A 22,075-nucleotide genomic window follows, 5' to 3' on the forward strand; every position below is an offset into this window, starting at 1 on the left:
GCAGTAGTCCACAAACACAAACAAGGGCTAAAGCACAGTACACCTTAGATGTGGGTTCAAACCACACGTTTTCATAAACCAGAGGGACATCCTGAGCACCAGTAGCCGCCTCAGAAGTCAACCAACACTTCTTAAGAGTATTACAGTCTTGCTAATAGACGTACTTCACTACTAGTACAGAGGTAGCTTTTCAAAGGCAGTGCAAACGCATGTCTATTTACAATGAAATGCAGTTCATGGAGACCTTTTGTTCTCTGAGAGCACCCATGTGACATTAAAAAGAATGCCTTCGTGGGCAGACAGATGATCGACTGCGGGCAAATGACTCAAAATGAAATCTGCCTTCAGCGAAGCTTTTCTGTCGTACCTGTTATGTTTGAGTTAAGTGTACTCTCATGTACTGCACTGCACACTGCACATACTATTGGGATGTTAAAGGCTGCCAAAAAGCAAGAATATCTGCTACATTAGATGATAATTATCATTCTAGATAAGAACAAGAAGTAGTACATGTAGCTCAAGTAACGAACCGATTTCAGACAGTTTGTTAATATCATGTGTAACAGGTCATTTCAAGAGAAAAATAACAGTTAATACAATGGTCATTTCAATGAGTTTGCCCTCTATTTGGGGTCAAGAACATATGGAGGTTGAGGCCAGGGGCCCTTGAAAGTCAATACAGAGTCAATACAGAGCACCAGAAGTGGTTGTAGGCCTCTTGGGCTATCCTCAGTCGGATGGATATGGAATAAAGAAGGCCAGAGAGGCAGGGTGCTAAAAGTTGGGCCCTTTACTGAAGTGATCGCCCTGAAGGCCATATGCTGGGTAACAGGAGGACGGGTCACAAACTCCTGCGGCTCCTGGAGGACCCCGTTTTCCTGGGATGCCGTGTGAACCTGGTTTTCCAGCAGGCCCCGGGGGTCCTGGATATCCCTCTCCATCAGCTCCCCGAGAACCCTGTATACCTGTGAAGAAAAAAACAAACGATTTGGAGGACCGAATGCAACAGCGATGTTTCACCAGTTGATTCAGAAATGGTAATATGTCTTACCTTGTGGGCCAGGTGGACCTGGCAACCCAATGTCTGCCTGCCCTTTGGCACCCTTCATGCCCATTGGTCCAATATCACCTGCAATCAAAGGGTCATACAGTAAACTACACTCTATTCACAATGCAATGCTCTTCATTCATAATTACTACAGTGGTACAGTGACTCCCACACTGCCAAAAAGGTACTGGTTGATAAGTGGGGGCAGCCATAGGTAAGGACAAGAAGTAAGGATCACTGATTTGATCCCGAGGACTGTTATCCATAGCCCTGGGCAAGGCACTCAACCCCCCTGTTGCTCCATGGGCACTGAGGTGGCTTGGCACTGCTCCATATGTTTTCTTACTGTCCCTATCCCTAGTTTGCATGTGAGTGTGTGAATGCTTGTGCAGACAATAAATATTTGTCCAAGTTTACCATCATCATCGTCATCATCCAAGCTTAGCTTGAACTGCATATGCAAATTCAAATATGATGTAAATTAAATGTGTATGGTATGGTAATTTTGTTGGTCTTACCTTTCATGCCAACAGGTCCCCTCGTCCCTGGTGGTCCTGGGTATCCCTGAGCCCCAGGCCTACCAGGGTATCCTGCTGGGCCAGTCGGGCCTTGGGGCCCAGGTGGGCCTGGATCACCTGGTGGTCCCTGAACCATCTGGCAGTGTTGGCAGCTGGTGGGTGACATCACCTGTAGGAGCTGGGGCAGTTGACCTGTTGAGGTTAGAAGAATTATTCTTAAATACATTTGCTTCCAGGTTTTAAAAAAGGAAGTCTTTCCCTCTGGTTTAGTACTGGTTTTAAAAAGCCCAAGTCCACTTGGCATCACCATTCCTCTTTGGGAAATACCCAATGCCATCTCAGGGATCGTTCCATTACTTTACTAACTGAAACTGTGCACCTGTGCACTAACTGAAACGCTAACCTGACACAAATAGCAGCCAAAGGTTATTATTGGTCAAAGCATGTTGCACCTTTTAGCGGTCCCCAGGTCCAACACACCAATTTACACCAATGGTGGCTAACACCTTCTACTCTCCCATAGCCACATAGGTATGTCTGAGGGGATGTTAAATACAGTAGAAACGTAGGCTTAGCAACCCAGATAACATGCCCATTAGGCCCTGTATGGTCAGCCCAACTGGGAACCAGAAAGTTTTGTCCACATTGGCACCACATATAGATGCCCAACAGGGTCAGTAATGGGACCAGGAAGTGTTATACATGGGCCCTGTCTGGTCTTGTACACCACACATGGGTCATAGATCTGTAGGTCTGTAACCACCAGAGCCTTCCTGGTATCGACCTAGCCTACGTTCCACCCATGTGAGCCCCACATGAGCGTGTTGACGGGGAAACCTTTTTGGCTAAGACATCTTGACAATCACTAACACTACTTTTTAAGTGCTGAAGACTGAATATGATCTTAAAATCTTACATAGTACACACTGTGTATCATTACCAGAACACTTAACCCAGAAGCTTCAGCTAACGCTGAAGAAGCTTGTCATGAAATGAGAGCTTAAAACCAATGATCAGATTACATCCTCCCAACTGACCACCAGTAGCCTTCATCCATAGTTTGCCACCTCAGCGTTTCTGGGTGAAGTATTCCATTATGAAAATGCTAATGCTGTGTTTGGGGAATATAGATTTTGGTTGGGAATGATGTAATCCCAGCTAAATCGTCACGGATATTAAAAATAGCCTATAGTGCTGAGACGCAAGGATTGGGCAACTGTGTCCGTTAAGCAGATTTGTGTTTTTTTTTCTAAATTGAAGAACTGAAAGCTTCGCTGCTTCTCCCACCTCTCCAGATGTTTCCAGCAGGGCAGCTAACTGACGCACAGGCACACAGCCCCCCCAACATGCACACACACATACAGACAGAGGCTTAAGTGACTTTACCCAATATGTTAACGTACACAATCGCACAAGTACACAGTGACTCACGTCCAACTGACCAAACATAGAGGCAGATTTATGCAGTTAGAAGTGGCTCAAGTCTCGAGTCATGCTGTGGCCTAGCAGGCAGAAATACGCAGGACACATAAACACAGTCAGTAAGAGTCACTGCAGTCATGCAGACGTGATTACAGCAGAGAGGACTTGACGGGATTTCAAGGTTTGCGTCAAAAAAGCACGCATGAAAACACCTGATATTAGACAACACTTGGCCAAGTATCAGCTTGATTGGGAAAAGGGAGTTAACTGGGAAACGTACTCTGCAGCACTGTAGCACAAATCTTCATCAGGTGCTCCTCAGAAGGTGGTTTTCCCTGAAACACACATCAAATGCAAGAGGTAAATCACTGTGGCTTGTTTTGTCTTGAGCTGTGGCTGAGTATTGTTGAGAGTTTCAGTAGAGGTACTGATACCACTAACTTGAAACAACTTGCTTGTAAAAAGGAAACCATTACAAAAGGGAACACTGGGACCGTTTGGTCTTTACATTTCACACCAAACTGCAAAAAGACACCTAATTAGCACCAATCATCCAAGAAACTGAAAAGTTGGGCTTTTCTGAGAAACAATTTGGACCATGCCTTCAGCTTTTGATGATTTGGGAGGAGAGGCTGGCGAACTCTTAAGGAGTTTTAGGCTGGAGTTCAGGTGGCTTCTGCTTTGTGATAGGAAGCCAGTGCCCCCTCTGATATGTAGAGCAAGGAATGAGAGATGACTTGAGGGTTAAAAGGGACAAAACAATGAATGAGCAGGTGTCCCAATACATTTGTCCATATAGTGCATCTGCAGTTTTACTACATGGCCTAATATATTTTGGTGAGCTGCAGATATGAGCACCTGGTGGTACCGATGAGATGCCTCATCAACTCACTGGTTTTCCTGGGTATCCCGGGGCACCTGGCTGTCCTGGCAATCCATCCTGACCTGGGAAGCCTCTTGGTCCTGCTGCTCCCATCGGTCCCATTTCTCCCATTTTCCCATCAGTGCCTCTGGTTCCTGGATCCCCAGATACTCCACGCTGAGAAGGACAAAGACAGAGATTACAGAGACCATAGTAATACAATATGTTTTCCAGTCCTGTTTTATTATTGACCTAACCATGCTCAGCCTGCAAATGTGCTTAGACAACTGCTTGACAGTGCAACTGTATTACAGCAACTGAGAGGATGGATATATAGATATATATATATATATAAGTCCTAACCTAATAGCCTTCTATAAGGTTCACCAAAACACACATATCATATGAATGTCAAATGAATAACACACTCTCAACTGTGTGTATTTTCACAAAACTGACTTGTACACCAGTTTGTGAGCTGTCAATTGGTGTCAACTGAAACGCTTATGGCCGTGGCACTGAATCACCATTAACCACAAAGCACCGCACATCATGAAAGTGGGCCCTCAGCTGCTAGAAACTGAAAGCCCCCCCGCCCCCAGGGTTTATGAATCAGCAGGAAATGCTGCAGCAAAGATGTGTCAACATCTTTTAGCACCAATGCACTCACCTCTCCTTTACTCCCTCTGGGGCCAGGCCCGCCCTGCAAAGAGAAAAGACTTTTAGGGATGTCCTGATGAAGGTTTTTCACCCCTGATCCGATCCGATTAAAGTCTTTAAAATCTGCCGATACAAGACAATCTGATCCCATCTTTGTGTTTCTATAAATAATACTTCCCACAACTAAGGTAAGAACAGCAGTGAAATCACAGTTTTTAGGACAGTTTCTAAAATCAGACTTAATTCTAATCTGATTTACTTTGTTTGGAGCAACTTTTTAAACTCCATAGTGTTTAATATCTTACAGTCCAGTCTGACTGACCCACCTGACCGTTCAGCTCCCAGCTCCTTTACAGCTCTGCAGTCTAATCACTTAGTGTGTGTGTTTGTGCATTAGCATAGCATTAGCATTAGCCTCCTCCTCAGGTATGAATGTGTCGTTCAGAGCTGGTTTAGAACCAAAAAAAAAGAGCATGGTTCTCTCGCTGTTAGAACACAGCATTTCCATCATAGTCTGGTTTCTAACCAGGCGTCATTCAGGAGTAACGGTGGGAGAGGAGGAACGGTAGATCTTCCCAAATAGAGATAATGATATAAAATCTCTTTATCGTTGTAAAACTACAGCCAAACTAAGTAGTTTTGGCAGTCCAGACCCATTAAAAATGCCTTGATTGGCCCCTAATCCCGATTGGCCCAGTCACTGGATCAGATCGGGATATCCCTAGTTGTTACATGTGTATAAGCATTACACACACATACACATGAGCTCTAATATTTCCATATTTCATATGTCCTCATACGCATGGTTTCCTCTTTAATATTTGTCTCAATTATAAAATCTCAAGAGAGTTCCTGGCCAGTTTAGCCCACTTCATGCCCAACACAACACTAGCACTCCCATGTTCCAGGATGGCAAATGTATTAGAAAACTATCCGCCATGTTGTCAAATTTGCAATTAGAGTCTAGACCAGAGGCGAAGTCAGACTCGCCTACTCATTTGGTAGACCTGTCCCCTTCTCCCAGACCAAGCCTCAGTGTCTCAGACCACCTTCACTGAGCTTCCAGCGCGGAAGCAGAGCGGATTCCCCCCCCAGATTCCCAGATTGTCCGGTAAGAAGACGCCCCAACAGTAAAAGTGCAGCTCATGTAAGTTCCTCTACAACTCAGCTCCTCCATGTAATGAACAAAAAGGACGCCATGTACCTCCTGCAGACAACCGACCTCTTCCAGCCAAAGCTGTCAATCACTTAGTGTAACCCCGCCTTCTTACGATAGAGCAGAATAAGGATTAAAAAAATTGGGCCGATATTAGCACTGGGAACACTAACTGTCAGAATTTGGAGATATTTGCAGTATATAGGAGGCAGAAAGGCGCTAGACCTGTGGTTGCTTCACCTTTAAGAGATGTTGCGCTGTCTATGACCACTGTTCCAGTCATTGAGATCAGCAGATGTGTTGAAACATTGGAATGCAGATCACCACATTTTGCTGGTCAGACTCATTTCTCAATCTGGAGGTGTAATGCAAAAAGTGGACTAAAGTGGACAGGAATCTTTACCTGACTGACCTATCTGACTGTTTGTAAGGGAAGGGGAATTCCGTTTTCCAAAAGAAATTTGGCTAGTGACTTTGTGAGCTCGTAAAGCGCAGTATACATACATACCATCGCTGTTATGCAAAACATAATAGGTCAATGTAAAAGTAATATTGGAGCATTTCTATTGGTCCATTTATCATAAAATTCTGACAGCTGTCAGAAAGGGCAAAAATGCAGAGCAGATAAAGGGTTTGGCCTGAAAGCCACAACTGCTGTATGAATCCTTCTCAAGCTAGCTGCTACTACAGTTTTTACCTCGATACGACAGCTAAGAGACGCCTAGAAGTGATGTGGGGTGGGAGTGCCATTAACCCAGCCCCTGAGAGAGCAAGGCCAGTTGTGCTCTCTCTGACTCTGGCTGCTAACGGCACCGGTGTCCATTTTTATATACAGCAGCATGTCATATCAGACACCACAAGTTTGAGAGTTGGTGGCTATAGCCTCAATTACTGTATGGAAAACATGGACTACATGGAAAGCATGAAGCTACAACAGGTCTAGCGCCTCTGCTGGCTGGTTGCAGTATGGTGTGTCGCTCCGCCCATTCCCACACGTTTCAATGAAAAAAAAAGAGTTGGGTACTGGGTAGCGACAAAGGGATTGGATTAGCAAGTAGCTAGTAGCCAATATCCTGGCTAATTGGCTACATTTGGGGTCCTTGAGATGAGTTTTCATATGAAATCTGCATTAAAAAAGACATCGGAAAAGATACGTACAGGTGTTCCAGGAACTCCAGGCGATCCATCAGTACCTTTCGCTCCCTTAAAAAGAGAACAGCATGTTAGCAAGTGAAAAGCACACTTTCTTGTTTGTCTATTTCTGCTGCCTTTCAGCCGTTAGCACATTTCCACTGAGCTAGTTAACACATAACACATGCTGCTGTGTGAAATACTGTACATGACAACGTGTGTAAACAGTCATTTCAAATGAGACTAATGTTTTCATGTGTTTATGTGGGTAGTCATAGGACAGCGCTAGCAAAGCTCATGTCTTTGTCCATCTCAACATCTTTCCTTCTCTAACCAAGGATGTGTGTGTATGTGTGTGTGTGTGCGTTCATGATTGCTCTGTGGTTAAAGAAGGTGACAATAAGTTTCCGTCTGTGCCGGAGAAGCACTTTTTCAGAGAAACAGTGAATGCCGGTCATTGCTTAACTTAGATGCGTTGGTTTATATGCTATACATGTCCAAATGTTTGCGGACACTCCTTCTAATGAATGCCATCGTCTATTTTAAGTTGCACCCATTGCCGACACAGACGTGTAAATGAACGCACACAGCTTGTCAAGATTCTGCAGAGAGACGTGTTGCCAGTATAATCATTTAACATCCTGACCTCACTAACGCTCTTCTCGCTGAATGCAATCAATCAGATCCTTACAGCAATGATCTCACAGGCTGAAATCTGAAAGCTTTTTTAATTCCCTTGATTTCAGTATCTGTGTCTCAATACTTTTGTCCATATTGTGTATGAAGCAATTCTCTCAATCTCTCTCACCCTTTTCCTTTCTGTCCTCGCCGCTGTATATCTCCTTGCCTCTCTCACACACGTTCAACTCCAGAAATGGACTGGACAAAATGAGTGGTAGCACACCCTAGTCACCATGTCTTGCTGGGGCAGTGGTGGCTCAGTAGTTAGCACACTGGATTATTAATAACAGGGTTGTGGGTTTGATACCCTGGGCTCAACAAGCTGCCACTGTTGGGCCCTTGAGCAAGACCATTAACCCTCTACGCTTGCCACATTTTAAGATCTGTGGAGATAAAACTGTAGCCTTTGGCCCAGTGGCAACATGTTAGAAACATGAGCCATGCTGCTTTGCCATCAGCAGCCGGAGTCCAAGAGGGCACAACTGGCCGGGCTCTTGCTGGGTGGGTAGATGGCGCTCATCACTCTTAATTGATGTTGGCCGGCACAGGCGTCTGTTAGCTGGTGTGGTGGAGCCAGGGACCTGGTGCTTTTCTCCGAGTGCGTCGGCTGCCCAATTTGAAAAGAGACTATGGCTGGCTTTCTATTTATTGGAGGAGATGTGGGTTAGGTCCTAATCTACAAAATTCTACAGATGAATTTAAAACTGTAGCCTCGAGATTGTCCGAGTCAACTGTTCTCCATTTAAACTGGTTGAATGTGTGGTTTATATATTACCAGCACCTGTTTCTGCCACAAATACGTAAACTTAAAGCATCACATGATTGACAGCTAATTATTTCTTACAATTCCAAGCAGATGCCAAACTTTTTTGTCCAGTCCATTAAGAAATCAAAGCATTGGTAAGTGCAACACATTTCTGGGAGAAGCTTTCAGGGTATTTTCTGAAAGAGCTGCAGGGGTGCCAATATATTTGACCATGACTGTAAGCGAGTCTGTCATTGTCAGTCCACTACAGGAGTTTTAGGCTTCTTGTTACAACTAAACTTAACTTCGATGTGTGAGTTTATATGTGAAGTAGTTGTGTCTCTCTCTTTCACACTCTCTCTCTCTCTTTCCTCACAGGCAGAAAGAGCTGAGTGAGCTGCTGACTCGCAGACTAAACTCTCTCTCTCCTTTACAAACACAAGTGCAGCCAGACGGAAGGAAAATAAATGTCACAGGCCACCACCCTCCACAGAGCACAGAGCCGCAGTACCTGACTTCCTTTTGGACCAGGCTCTCCAGATTCGCCCTGAAACACACAGACCAGGTCACACACCATTAACTGTGACAATTACTCAGTCTCTATTACTGCTATTATTTTTCTACTCTGAAACACTGTTAGACATGTTTTCCACCTTACTCGCAGCCCCCAGTTGACACACTGTAGTTTCCTGTGATTTGTATCTCGATTGTAACCTGATAAGATTTTAACCTCATGCCTTCGGTAGTAAAAGGTGTCTCCAGTCTGTCAGACTACAACCTGATTGCTATGTGGTGCATAATAGCATGCAAATCATCTTCCCGGACAAAACGCTTCAGGCTCCTGCAGATGGCGTTGCACGAGAATGATCAGGCTATAAATACTTGCGGGGGTGCGACAGAATTGATAGATTGAGAAGAGGTGGTACAGTGCAGTGAGTGTCTGGTTGGATGTGTGGAAAGTGGGTTGCAAAGCAGATGTGGTGATGCCACAGTGTGAAGGAAGTAGCTGAATCTGCAGGTGTATGGAAGGGTACGATCATACGGGTCAGCCAGCAGTGGCAGAAGTCCCAGCCTACAGGCAATTCTCCCCAGAATTGTGGCCGTCAGGGACTGCCGACGTGTTTCAAAGCTTATGAATGAAAATCGCTTCGCATCCAGGCAAGACTTGCTTCTAGAAGTCAGCACAGGTCCTTCTGTAAGGGGTAGCTCTAGGGCAAGGCCTCCTCCTGCCACCAGGGGGAGGCCCCGAGTCACCCCAGCTAGTGATTGAGCCCAATTCCCTACACCTGGGCAGTAGGCTATATAGGCACACAGATCCAGTTGCCCCACTGCTGGGTCTTTTGATTCTGGTGGTCTGTGTGTCTGTGTGCCTGTGTAGATCTGGAGTGGAAGGCTGAGTGTGTGTCACTCCCCTTCATGTGTCTCTCCCGAGTCTGTCTCCCTGTGTCTGTGCAGTGTGTGTGTGTCTGTGTGTGTGTGTATGTGTGTGTGTTTATGAGTGTCTGCCTTCCCTGTAACTTCTCAGTTTTCTGGTTTCTTTTGCCCTCAGTTGTATTTCCCTCTAGTGTTAAAGAGGTAGCCAGCTCTCCCCTGGCGTCCTTTGTTTGTTTATTAAACCCATCCCTTTTTAAGTTTCATTTGTTGGCTGCTTTCATAACTGCCGCTTTGGTGAAGCGGCAGAGCGTCAGTCTCGCAACGCAGCGGCCTCCCAAGAGGCTTTATTTTTCATTTCCGTTTGACCTGCTCTAAGATCGTCACGTGATCGTGGTAGCTCACTCAGTAGCGCGCCGGCCCGCCAACACGGCGGCCTGGGTTCAAACCCCGCTGAAAGTGAGCACCACATTACACCTTCAACACCAGTTTCTGAAAGAACACGCCACAGAGAGCTGTGGAGCAGAGTGGCTCGCAAGAGGCCTTTTCTCACTACTGCTGAAGAATGAGAAGAATTTCCTGTAGACTGAGATTTCTGCCACTGCTGGTAGACCCATATGACCGTATGCTTCCTTCCATACACCTGCACATTCAGCTCTTTCCTTCACACTGTGGCCTTTTTCATTAACATCTGCTTTGTGAGCCATTTACCACCCATCCAACGAGATACTCACTGTACTTCTTCTCAATCTATGAATCCCGTCGTACATCCCACAGGTATTTTTAGCCTGAGCATTCTCATGCAATGCCATCTGCAGGATCCTGGCGTTACTACCACCTTAAACACGTAACGTGATTATTTTTTTTATTCAGGGAGCTTATATACCATGCATATAGTCAAACCTTTAGGAATTAAAGAATTATCAGTGCGGTATTAAATATAACAGTACCTCTCAACCATAATGAAAAGTGGCAGCAGTTCAGATATTTAGCCAGTCTCAGTGCTCGCCATAAACTGCATGTGGTATCTGATTTTATGGCTTTTATTATTGGAAATAAAGACACAGCAGCAGAATTATCTCTCATCAGTCTATACTGGGTCCGTGTTTTATCTGATTAACTATATTAGTGCTCTGAAATCCCTCTCAGGTAGGTTCAATTCGCCTCAAAGGCAGTCATGATGTGTAACATTAAGCACAATCCAAACACCAAAATTAGCCTTGCAAATATATTATGGGTGTGGATGCGCCTAAGGCTTAGACTTGCTTTTGGCACCAAACATGGTTTGAAACCAACATTAAACATTAGATTATATCTTAATCAGCTTCTTACCAGGAAACTTGACAAACAACTTGAATCATTCAGGAGGATTCTTTTTTTTTGCTTGAGGGGAAAAGTGCAATAGCACACCTTATCACACATGCAGCAAAGCAAACGTGGCAATAAGTGGAGGCGTTCCTCTTAATCTCTGAGTAAATCTGGAGGTGGATGGGGAGGGGTTTCGGTTTTTCAAATGTGGTTTAAAGAGAGGGCTTCATTTTCACTGGTAATGAAATGCAGCTCAGATCACCTCCTGAAAGGGTCTGAGCTATCGGATTAAAATTATTTAAAAACATCTGCATTTCTGTGGATAATCCCAATCCAAGTATAATCAGATACTTAAAGCGCATGAAATAACCAGGTTTTCACAGGGTTAGAATGTAGTTGTTCAGCCAAGATATGTTTGGTAACCAAAGGTTGCAGCTATGTGCTGCACTGATCTCCACTTTACATAGGTCAGTGGGTCATGCAGTGTAAGAAACCACTACATATAGTAAACACCTTGAAGGACTTTGAGGTGTGTGTGCTAGGTGTGTTAGGCATGCAGTTTGCACAATGCTAAGTGATGACTATACGCTTCCAGTGCTTGTTAGCTACATTAGCCTCTACCATGTCCAAACAGGTCTCAACTGGAAATTTCCAAGGATTTAAACTGTGTACAATTGATTGATTGATTGCTGGCCAAACCATGGCCTCGAATGTTCAGGACATCTCTGTTTTACTCAGGGTAGTTTGAAAAGTATCCACAGAAAAATGCTTATAGAGGTTTGACTACATTAGTGAAAGACTCACCATTTGGCCTTTTAAACCCGGTAGGCCCTGAATACCTGGAGGCCCCTGAAGCCCAGGCTCTCCGTCCGATCCCTGAAGGAAAACACACACGAAAAATAATGTACTTAAGTGAACCAGTTACAGGATTATGGCTCTAAAGCTCACTGGACGTAAAGGATCTGCTGCTAACAGATACCACAGCACACCTTCAGAGGTCTTGGAGAGTTAATGCCTTGATAGGTCAGAGCTGTTTTGGCGCTATGAAGGTTGCCTTACACTATATTAGGCATTCATGTTATGGCTAATAATACTTCCTAGAAGACATGCCCATGTGGAGCCTGTATGGTTAGCCCAACTGGGAACCAGAACGTTTGGTCCATGTTGGCCCCACATATGGCATCAGTGATGGGGCCAGGAGAGGTTAAAAGCCCTAGTTGGGTTGTACACTGCACATGGGGACTTAGATGGGAGCCATGTAAGATTAGAGTGGGCTGTAATGATGGGGCAGGCCATTTACAAAAAACACTCAGAGCCCATGCTTAACTGGAACCCACCCATGAAAGCCCTTCATGAGCATGTGGGCTGGGTTCCTACGAATCCTGTATTCATAATGCATTTCTTTGGCAGTAAAGAGTATTTATAAAGGCATATAATGCCCATCATAAGCCTGAACAATTGCTCTTAAGGAGTTATAATAAAATGCATAACAATTCATAAAGAAAGACCAGGCTATAGGACTTCATACAGTCAGGGTTTATAGGGTAAAGGGTTATGCATTCTAATATGTGTACATAGGAACATGGTAAATACTATTGTTGTAATGCACTGTACCTGCATATAACACTGGCATGTCAGGTCATTGCAGGCTGTAAAATTGCAGACAATTTATTAAACCATTTAACAGAAGCTACATAGTTTTTTTGGCAAGGATTGAAGTAATGTCTCACATCCTGTTTTCAACATTTTTTGAGAGACAAGCTTGTCACTTCTTTCTGAAGTTAGCGGCTGTGAACTCATACGGAACTGAAAGCCAAATGTGTGGTCACTCCACACTACATGCCATTTAGGGCTCTTTCTACACACAGTTTATCAGATGTGGCTAAACACTACATGGACAAAAGTATTTGGACGCTTGCTCATTCATTGTTTCTTCCGAAATCAAGAATATATAAAAAAAAAAGAGCCTGTCCTGGAGTTTCGCTCTCCAGGGAAGAAGGCTTTCTACTAGATTTTGGCACCCATCCCATCCCACCTCATCCCAACTGTACTGGATGAAGCACCACCATCATTCCAGAGAGTACAGTTCTTCCACTGCTCCACAGCTCAATGGTTGGGGGGGGTTATACCCCTCTAGCCCACACCTGGCATTAGGCAGGGTGCCCATAGGTTCATGTTTATTCACTCCAGAAAGTCCTGTTCTATTTGTAGTACTTTTCTACAGGGACCAGACAAGCTGTGTGTGTGTGCATTTGCACATTGGTGTCAGCAATGGGTGCAGCTTAAAGTAGTTAAATGTATTAATTAGAAGGGGTACCCACAAACATTTAAACATATCATATATATCGTGAGCTATACACGAAGAAATAGGGAGGTACCTAGTGGCGATGAACAGAATGAGAGTGGGCAGGGAAAAACGGAGATAGCCAATCAGAAAAGACTGTGTGAGCAAGGCTTTCAGGAACACTGAGAAAGCCAATAGCTAGCGATAGCTAACTGCTCTAATGCTGCCTTCATGTCAGGTTGCAAATATCGTATTAATAAGATAAGCGCACATAAACGCCATGTCATGTATTTCCTAGTGAGAAACCATTTTTCCATGAGGCCCCACTTTCTGAATGGGGGGCGGGGCAACAGAAAAGTGCTAATAATTGTATTTTGAACTGGTAGTATTTTAGTAATTTAACACCAGCACATGAACACTGCAGTCTATTATCTATTATTAATTGCTCACTCCATCCATTCCACACATGGAAAAACGGGATAAGTGCTACTGACACTTCGTACTGGATAAAATCATTGCTCACCTAATGCTCATACTCTCCTCCGGGTTTGTTACAGTAATGCTAAATATACCTGTTCGTTTGTGGCAACAGAAAAACAGAAGTAATCAAATAAAAAAAGCATTTCCCCCCAGGGTGTTGATGATCTTTCCGACCAAAACCATGTGAACAACAATTATGCCATAATCCTCCAAAGTCCTACACTGATTACACTCCAAATGTTTGCGGACACCCCTTCTAATGAACGCATTCAGCTGCTTTAAGTTGCACCCGTTGCTGACACAGATGCACAAATGCACAGCTTGTCTAGTCCCTGTAGAGAAGTACTGCCAATAGAATAGGACTCTCTGGAGCAGATAAACATGAACCTATTGGCCCCATTCTGCCTAATGCTGCCAGGCGTGGGCTAGTAGAGGGGTATAACGCTCCCCAGCATTGAGCTGTGGAGCAGTGGAAGAACTGTGTTCTCTGGAATGATGAACATACTTTTAGGATGAGCTGGGGTGGGGTGGCGATCATTCAGCATCCTCCTGAATCAAATCCTCATGACAGTGCTCCTCCAGAATCTAGTTGAAAGCCTTCTTCCCAGGACAGCAGAGACAGTTACTCCAACAAAAGCTGGATAAACTCTGTTATTAAGTCTTATTTTTTAATAGCTTTAATTTTGGAAGAAAATCTCTTGTTTTTATTCTAATAGCTCATTCGAGGACATACGTATCATATCATATCTCTCAGCTATCAAACATTTACATAGTACTATAAGTCTAAACACCATCCTGGCATTGCATGTCAGTAACATGTGACCTCACTTCCAACCCCCACTGCATGACAGAGTGCGAACAGTGTTTCCTCTTTGCCTTTCCTGTATAAAGAAACGCTAATTTGGGTGTCTGGGTGCAATAACAGCTGTTCTGATATGTAAAAGATGGGTATCAGTTACGACCTGAAATTCTGTGGAAAACGGAAGAGGCCACTTTTTCTTTTTTTAGAAAAGCGACACCACGATTCTTGAAAGAACCTTTCTTATAAAGGTCAAAAAAAGGAAAGCGTTCTACCAGATGCAGCAAATCTGTCATATCCACCAGTAGCAGCTGACATTAGGAACATTCCAGTGTTCCACTAAGTGGAGCTCAGTGCAAAGTACTGGGTACGCTCCGCTGGCTCTGAGCCATAGGAACTTTCAAGGAACATGGTTTAAAGTGAAGCATGGGTTGATTACAGCAATGCAGAGATAGGATCTCTTTTCAGTCTCTTTTTTCAGGGGAGGATGAAGGTGGTGTGGAGAATTTTGCATTTTCACACCTTCGTTCGGGGAAAAACCCCAAGTTTTTATCAACAGCTGCCGTTGTACTCACTTTAGGGCCTGGTGCACCTGGGAGGCCATCCTGTCCTCGAGCGCCAGAGTTCCCCTGCAAAGAAAAGGAAAAAAAAAATAAGCAACTGTCATCTTCTGGAGAAAATGTAGGTCAGATCAACAAAGCTGGTGGTGGGAAAAAATCTCACAGATTCTAATTCAGACTTACTGGCATGGCTATATTAAGTCAGAGCGTTGCCAAAACATTCAGTCTTGCTTAACACACATCTATTAGTCAGTCAATAAACACACTAACAGAGATTAGCTATTGAAACCTACACATTCAACTTAATCCACTTGAAAATGGCAGCTGTCCTTTACACAGTGTGAACACAGTGTACCAGTGGATCCAAAGAAATGGTCTAAAATAAAAGACGTAAATTTGACTTAATGTGAATCTGGCAGTTGTTCTTAGTATTGTTTCGAATTGTCATGAGGAATGGACCAATAGAAACGCTTTAAAATGACTTGGAATTAACTCCACTGAAAGTGTAAATTTGCCTTTTTAGAGCTTCAAGCTTTTGAGTGGCCGCAACGATGACGAGCATTTTTTTCCACTCTGTTTAAACATCATTACGACCAATGTCGAATATACTGTCAGTCCTCCACTTGCCACCAGAACAGCACTGACCTGCAGAGACATGGACTCAAGACCTATGACACCTCTGAATCAGGCACCAAGCAGTCTCTCTTACAGCAGTCTTGTAAGTTTTGAGGTGGAGCCACTGTGGATTGACCATGGTATCAGCACATCCCACAGTGGTACCTGGCCGGCCACATGAGGAAAACGGGACTCATCAGGCCAGGTGACCTTCTTCCATCGCCCTTCTTCCGAGGTTCAGTTTAGATGGTGGACAGGGGTTAGCATGGGCTCTCTGACCAGTCTTCAGCTATGCAGCCCAACACACAGCAGGGGACAGCCAACTCCCTATTCCGAATTGTCCCTCCCTGGACGGTCATAGGTACTGCTGATGGCAGTGGGTCTACAGGACTGGACTTGGAAACCACTACTGTTGGCAGTGGGTCTACAGGACTGGACTTGGAAACCACTACTGTTGGCAGTGGGTCTACAGGACTGGACTTGAAAACCACTACTGATGGGTCTACAGGACTGGACTTGGAAACCACTACTGATAGCAGTGAGTCTACAGGACTGGACTTGGAAACCACTGCTGATGGCAGTGGGTCTACAGGACTGGACTTGGAAACCAGTACTGATGGCAGTGGGTCTACAGGACTGGACTTGGAAACCACTACTGATAGCAGTGAGTCTACAGGACTGGACTTGGAAACCACTACTGTTGGCAGTGGGTCTACAGGACTGGACTTGGAAACCACTGCTGATAGCAGTGGGTCTACAGGACTGGACTTGGAAACCAGTACTGATGGCAGTGGGTCTACAGGACTGGACTTGGAAACCACTACTGATAGCAGTGGGTCTACAGGACTGGACTTGGAAACCACTACTGATGGCAGTGGGTCTACAGGACTGGACTTGGAAACCACTACTGATAGCAGTGGGTCTACAGGACTGGACTTGGAAACCACTACTGATGGCAGTGGGTCTACAGGACTGGACTTGGAAACCACTGCTGATGACAGTGGGTCTAGAGAGCTGGACTTGGAAACCACTACTGTTGGCAGTGGGTCTACAGGACTGGACTTGGAAACCACTACTGATGGCAGTGGGTCTACAGGACTGGACTTGGAAACCACTGCTGATGGCAGTGGGTCTAGAGAGCTGGACTTGGAAACCACTACTGTTGGCAGTGGGTCTACAGGACTGGACTTGGAAACCACTACTGATGGCAGTGGGTCTACAGGACTGGACTTGGAAACCACTACTGATGGGTCTACAGGACTGGACTTGGAAACCACTACTGATGGGTCTACAGGACTGGACTTGGAAACCACTACTGATGGCAGTGGGTCTACAGGACTGGACTTGGAAACCACTACTGATAGCAGTGAGTCTACAGGACTGGACTTGGAAACCACTACTGATGGCAGTGGGTCTACAGGACTGGACTTGGAAACCACTACTGATAGCAGTGAGTCTACAGGACTGGACTTGGAAACCACTGCTGATGGCAGTGGGTCTACAGGACTGGACTTGGAAACCAGTACTGATGGCAGTGGGTCTACAGGACTGGACTTGGAAACCACTACTGATAGCAGTGGGTCTACAGGACTGGACTTGGAAACCACTACTGATAGCAGTGGGTCTACAGGACTGGACTTGGAAACCACTACTGATGGCAGTGGGTCTACAGGACTGGACTTGGAAACCACTACTGATAGCAGTGAGTCTACAGGACTGGACTTGGAAACCACTGCTGATGGCAGTGGGTCTACAGGACTGGACTTGGAAACCAGTACTGATGGCAGTGGGTCTACAGGACTGGACTTGGAAACCACTACTGATAGCAGTGGGTCTACAGGACTGGACTTGGAAACCACTGCTGATGGCAGTGGGTCTACAGGACTGGACTTGGAAACCACTACTGATGGCAGTGGGTCTACAGGACTGGACTTGGAAACCACTACTGATGGCAGTGGGTCTAGAGAGCTGGACTTTCTCTCTCTCTCTCTCTCTCTCTCTCTCTCTTTCTCTTTTGCACACACAGTGCCATAGTCATATTTCCTCTATTTGTTACACTAAATAGTTTCAGTTCCCCATTCATAATGTAATATAAAAGGAAAACATAGGAACCGTTGTTAAACTATTATTTCATTTATTTAAACAACAAAGTTTTGCAACACCTATATCACCCACGAGAAAAAGAAATACCCCCCAGGCCTAATAACTTTTGACAGCAACAACTGCAAGCTTCCTGTGACTGGACAGTGTTTTTTCACATTGTGACATAGATGAGAACTGTTCATTTAAGGTCTTGCCACATTCTTTTGCCAGTGTTTCTTTTTCTGAGTCATTCAGAGGTGGACTTGCTTTTGTGCTTCTGATCATGATCATGCGTAACCCAATTGAGCAAGAGCTTCAGATCACAGACTGATGGATAAATATTCTGCAGGATTTATTGTTAGACAGCAGAATTAATGGCTCAGTCAATTATAGCGAGTCACCCAGGTTCTGATGGATCCCCACACTACCGCTACCATGTTTGACAGCTGGTCTAGCACTCTTATTAGCTTTATACCAGGTGTACTAGGTAACCAGGTAACGGGACTTAGACCCTTTCTTCCAAAAAGGCTTGGGGGTTACTGACCTTTTAGACCCTGTAGGCCAAACTTTTTTACTTTCATGCCTACATGACTGTTCAAATTAACATCAATTTCGTTGATCGGACTCCTAGATATCAACACAATTCACAGTATTTTACCTTATTCAGGTTAATGACTGAATAGTAAATGTATAATTCATGGACTTAAGATGTTTCTTAACGTTTATTTTCTTCTTGGATAGCAGTGTTTTCCCATTTTCCCACTTCTTGTATCTTTCTAATGGTGGAATCTTGAACATTGACCATATCTAAGAAGGGCTAGGCCCATTCAGTAATCACGCCTAGGTCTTTACTTAACATTTGTCAACTTAATTTGGTTAAGTGTATGATTTAATAACCTAATAACTTATCCACACAGTGAAGGCTGGTGAATTACTTTTTTCCTTTGACAAATGAAATGATCATTTAAATCATATGAGGCAAATATGCAAAAATGTAAATTCAGGAGGGAGCAAATCTTGTTTAAAGCCTTCTATACACTCACACACACACACACACACACTAGGTACACATACACACTTTTATATTTGTTTGACACTATTAATTATTTACCTTTGGACCGACAGGACCCTCTATCCCAGGTGGTCCAACTGGGCCTGGAGGACCCTGAAATTTATTAATAAACTTAGATATTACACATGCAAATACATACAGTACTATGCACAAATCTTGACGAATAATCTCAAATAGTCAGTGGTCAGTGAATATTAAAAAAGAGTAACTGTGTCTATTGTCCAGGGAAAAAGGCTTTCTACTGGATTTTTGAGAAGCATTGCTGTGAGGTGGATGATTACCACCCACCTAATCCCCAACTCATCCCAAAAGTACTGGATGGAGCACCAACCATCATTCCAGAGAAACAGCTCTTCCACTGCTCCACGGCTCAATGCTGGGGGGCTTTATACCCTTCTACTAGCCCACACCTGGCATTAGTCAGCATGGTGACCATAGGTTCATGTTTGTTTATCTGCTCCAGAGAGTCCTAATCTATTGGCAGTACTTCTCTACAGTGAGAAGCTGTGTGTCAGCAGCAATGGGTGCAGCTTAAAGAAGCTGAATGGGTGTCCACATATTTTTGGACATTTGGACATACAGTGTATCTTCTCTGCTGCACACTGATACTAAACCATTTAAAACATTATAGGTATGTATGTTGTAGTAGGTGCTGTAGTAGGTGCTGTAGTAGGTGCTGTAGTAGGTGTGTGACACCTAGAAATCCATTTATTCTTTCAAAAGACAAAACACCTCTAAAAGGAAATAAATTCCGCAGGAAGTGGAAACAAAGATGCTGACAGAAGTTATTCAATAAGAAAATGAAACTAATCGAGAAGCAGTTGATGGTTTGATGGTTAGAGGTGTGAAAACTCTTGGCCTTCTTTCTGTTTTTGCACAACTCGGTTTCTGATCAGAGATAAAACCACCATCCTTTCTCCATCCTCAGCCTACCTGCGAGCCTGAGATCAGCTGATTACAGCTTACTATTAACCGCCTGTTTGTCTAGATGCAATATTGCAACACACCAGCAGGCAGCAGCACTGGCCCTTCAGGGCAGTGTATATGGTGCTTCTGTAGTGATCTGCCTCACTGATGATGGAGTCTCCAGATGTAGCACAGCTGTCTGTCTGCGTGTTTGTTTTTTTGCACATACCTGAAGTCCTGCCGGTCCAATCGAGCCCGCTGGTCCTGGTAGGCCTCTCTCGCCCTGTTTAATTACATCATTTAATTAATGCTGTGAAACAAACAGCGACATACAATCTACAGGCATCCACCTGTTCAGATGACATTGATATTATGTGGATTTTCCTAGTATATAATGGCTAATGAATTTGTTGGCGTCACACAAAGACCTTGTATCTCCAAATGGGCAACTTTACAGAAGAAGGAAAAATCCTTATGATCTGTCTATTGGTTTGTTTATCATGAAAAAGTGAAAAACATAAAAAATGAGACATGACAATAGAACAGTCATCATTTTAGAGCACTGATCATACATTTAGCAAAATAACACACATTTTAAAGCACATATATTTAACATAAATGTAACAAGTTTGCATTATATTTTATGTTTATTGTTTTTCCAATTTATAAAATTAAGCATATAAACAGTGATTATGCAATGATTATAACTGTAACTATGCAACCATACAGTAACATAAGATATACATTAATCCACATATAAATGTCTCAAATATGAATTTTTAAACAATATTTATGGTGAGATGTGTATAAAGACTGTTTTATACACTATGTGGACAAAAGTATTGGGACACCTTCTCAATTACTATTAAGGGTATAATTGTTTTATCCTGCTTTTGTTGGAATAACTGTCTCTACTCCAAATTTTGGAGGGGCATTGCTGTGAGGATTTGATTGCATTCAGTGACAAGAACTGTAGTGAGGTCAAAATGTTGGATGATCACCACCCCACCTCATCATCCCCAACTCCCCAACTCATCCCAAAGGCACTGGATGGAGCAACATCCGTTATTCCAGGGAACACACAGAAGTTCCACTGCTCCACAGCTCAATGCAGGGGGGCTTCATACCTCTCTAGCCCACGTCTAGCTGATCTGTTTTCTGATGGGCAATCAGGTAGAACAAATAAAGCCCATAATCCATATACTGTCTATCGGCCTACAGGTTGCATTAGGCTCCGACAGGAGGAGCGAACAAGCCAATTAGGATAACTGTTAGCAAAAGTGGAGAACCCCTTCGCAAACCTCCAATTTAGGGTTTCTTCTTAAGTAGGCAGCCGTGCTCTACACCGCCCATTACAGGCTTTGTGGGGTTTGGAGGATTTTTGTAGCCTTGAGTTTAAGTCATCAGCCTTTGGGGCTCCCATGCAGGCAATTAGCGGCCTGGCCTGTTCTATAGTTACGACTCTACTAGTAGTGTAAAGTTATGGTTGTAGTGACTGTGAGCTCTTACCTTGGGTCCAGCAGGCCCCATTTCTCCTGGAACTCCTCTAATGCCCTGAAAAACACACAAGACCACCAAGACCACTATGAATTACTGTACGCACAAACACTAAACATCCTAAACACTCCAAGAACAACACAAAATCCCACAGAAACAGAAACAACCCCCTGAAACAGCAGCGAGCATTTCGACTCAGTCTACGAGAAGGCCTCTAAATGCTTAGTGTTTCCTCACAAGCTTGTTATTTGTTTCTCCTGCTGGCAAGCGGAGCGCTCCCTCATTAGGACAGTAATTGCACACGGGGGACGCGTGATTAAAGATCGGGGGGAGCGAGGAAAGAGATTTAAGCACCATGTTCGTTTAGCTGTTTTGGGCCGCGGACGCTTCAGACAGCTCCTCCACCCAAACGGCGCTGGGAACACGCTGATGCTGGAGATTTCGCTTTGTAACGAACCAGCTTCGTTTACAATACACAGGAAGCTACACCCGAGTGAAATCAACAAGTGAATGAGCGCTGGAGTTCTCCATAATCCAACCGAAAAATTCCCAGCGGCTGGTGGATCAGAGCTGGGTGGAAGTCCTTCTGCCTGTAAGAGACTACAGGACATTACAGTACAGTACAGCAGTCAGAATGTGTTGACCATCAGTACAAATGTCAATACACTATATGTCCAAATGTTTGTGGACACCCCTTTGCACATACATAGCTTGTCTAGTCCCTGTAGAGAAGCATTGCCCATAAAGTAGGACTCTCTGGAGTAGCCTGATGCCTAATGCCAGGAGTGGGCTAGAGGGGTATAAAGCCCCCCAGCATTGAGCTGTGGAGCAGTGGAGGATCTGTGCTCTCTAGAATGATGGATGGATGGTAAACCATC

The 22,075-nt window shown here is 44.3% G+C and overlaps 1 protein-coding gene across 1 annotated transcript in view; it reads right to left on the bottom strand.

Moving 5' to 3' along the window:
* Positions 1-329: 329 nt before the first annotated feature.
* The window catches only part of LOC140545615 (uncharacterized), a gene marked incomplete at its 5' end in the record, with an annotated part of 44,898 nt that continues 23,152 nt past the window's right edge, over positions 330-22,075 (bottom strand). Inside the window, 13 exons of the mRNA XM_072668486.1 lie at positions 330-965; positions 1,052-1,129; positions 1,567-1,758; positions 3,269-3,323; positions 3,881-4,027; positions 4,521-4,553; positions 6,825-6,869; positions 8,735-8,770; positions 11,707-11,778; positions 15,041-15,094; positions 18,834-18,887; positions 19,930-19,983; positions 21,210-21,254. Of these exons, the coding sequence (XP_072524587.1) occupies positions 775-965; positions 1,052-1,129; positions 1,567-1,758; positions 3,269-3,323; positions 3,881-4,027; positions 4,521-4,553; positions 6,825-6,869; positions 8,735-8,770; positions 11,707-11,778; positions 15,041-15,094; positions 18,834-18,887; positions 19,930-19,983; positions 21,210-21,254 (1,056 nt within the window). The remainder of the gene's footprint in view (positions 966-1,051; positions 1,130-1,566; positions 1,759-3,268; positions 3,324-3,880; positions 4,028-4,520; positions 4,554-6,824; positions 6,870-8,734; positions 8,771-11,706; positions 11,779-15,040; positions 15,095-18,833; positions 18,888-19,929; positions 19,984-21,209; positions 21,255-22,075) is intronic.

The sequence above is a fragment of the Salminus brasiliensis genome, chromosome 23 (assembly GCF_030463535.1).
Source record: "Salminus brasiliensis chromosome 23, fSalBra1.hap2, whole genome shotgun sequence".
Taxonomy (NCBI): Eukaryota; Metazoa; Chordata; class Actinopteri; order Characiformes; family Bryconidae; genus Salminus; species Salminus brasiliensis.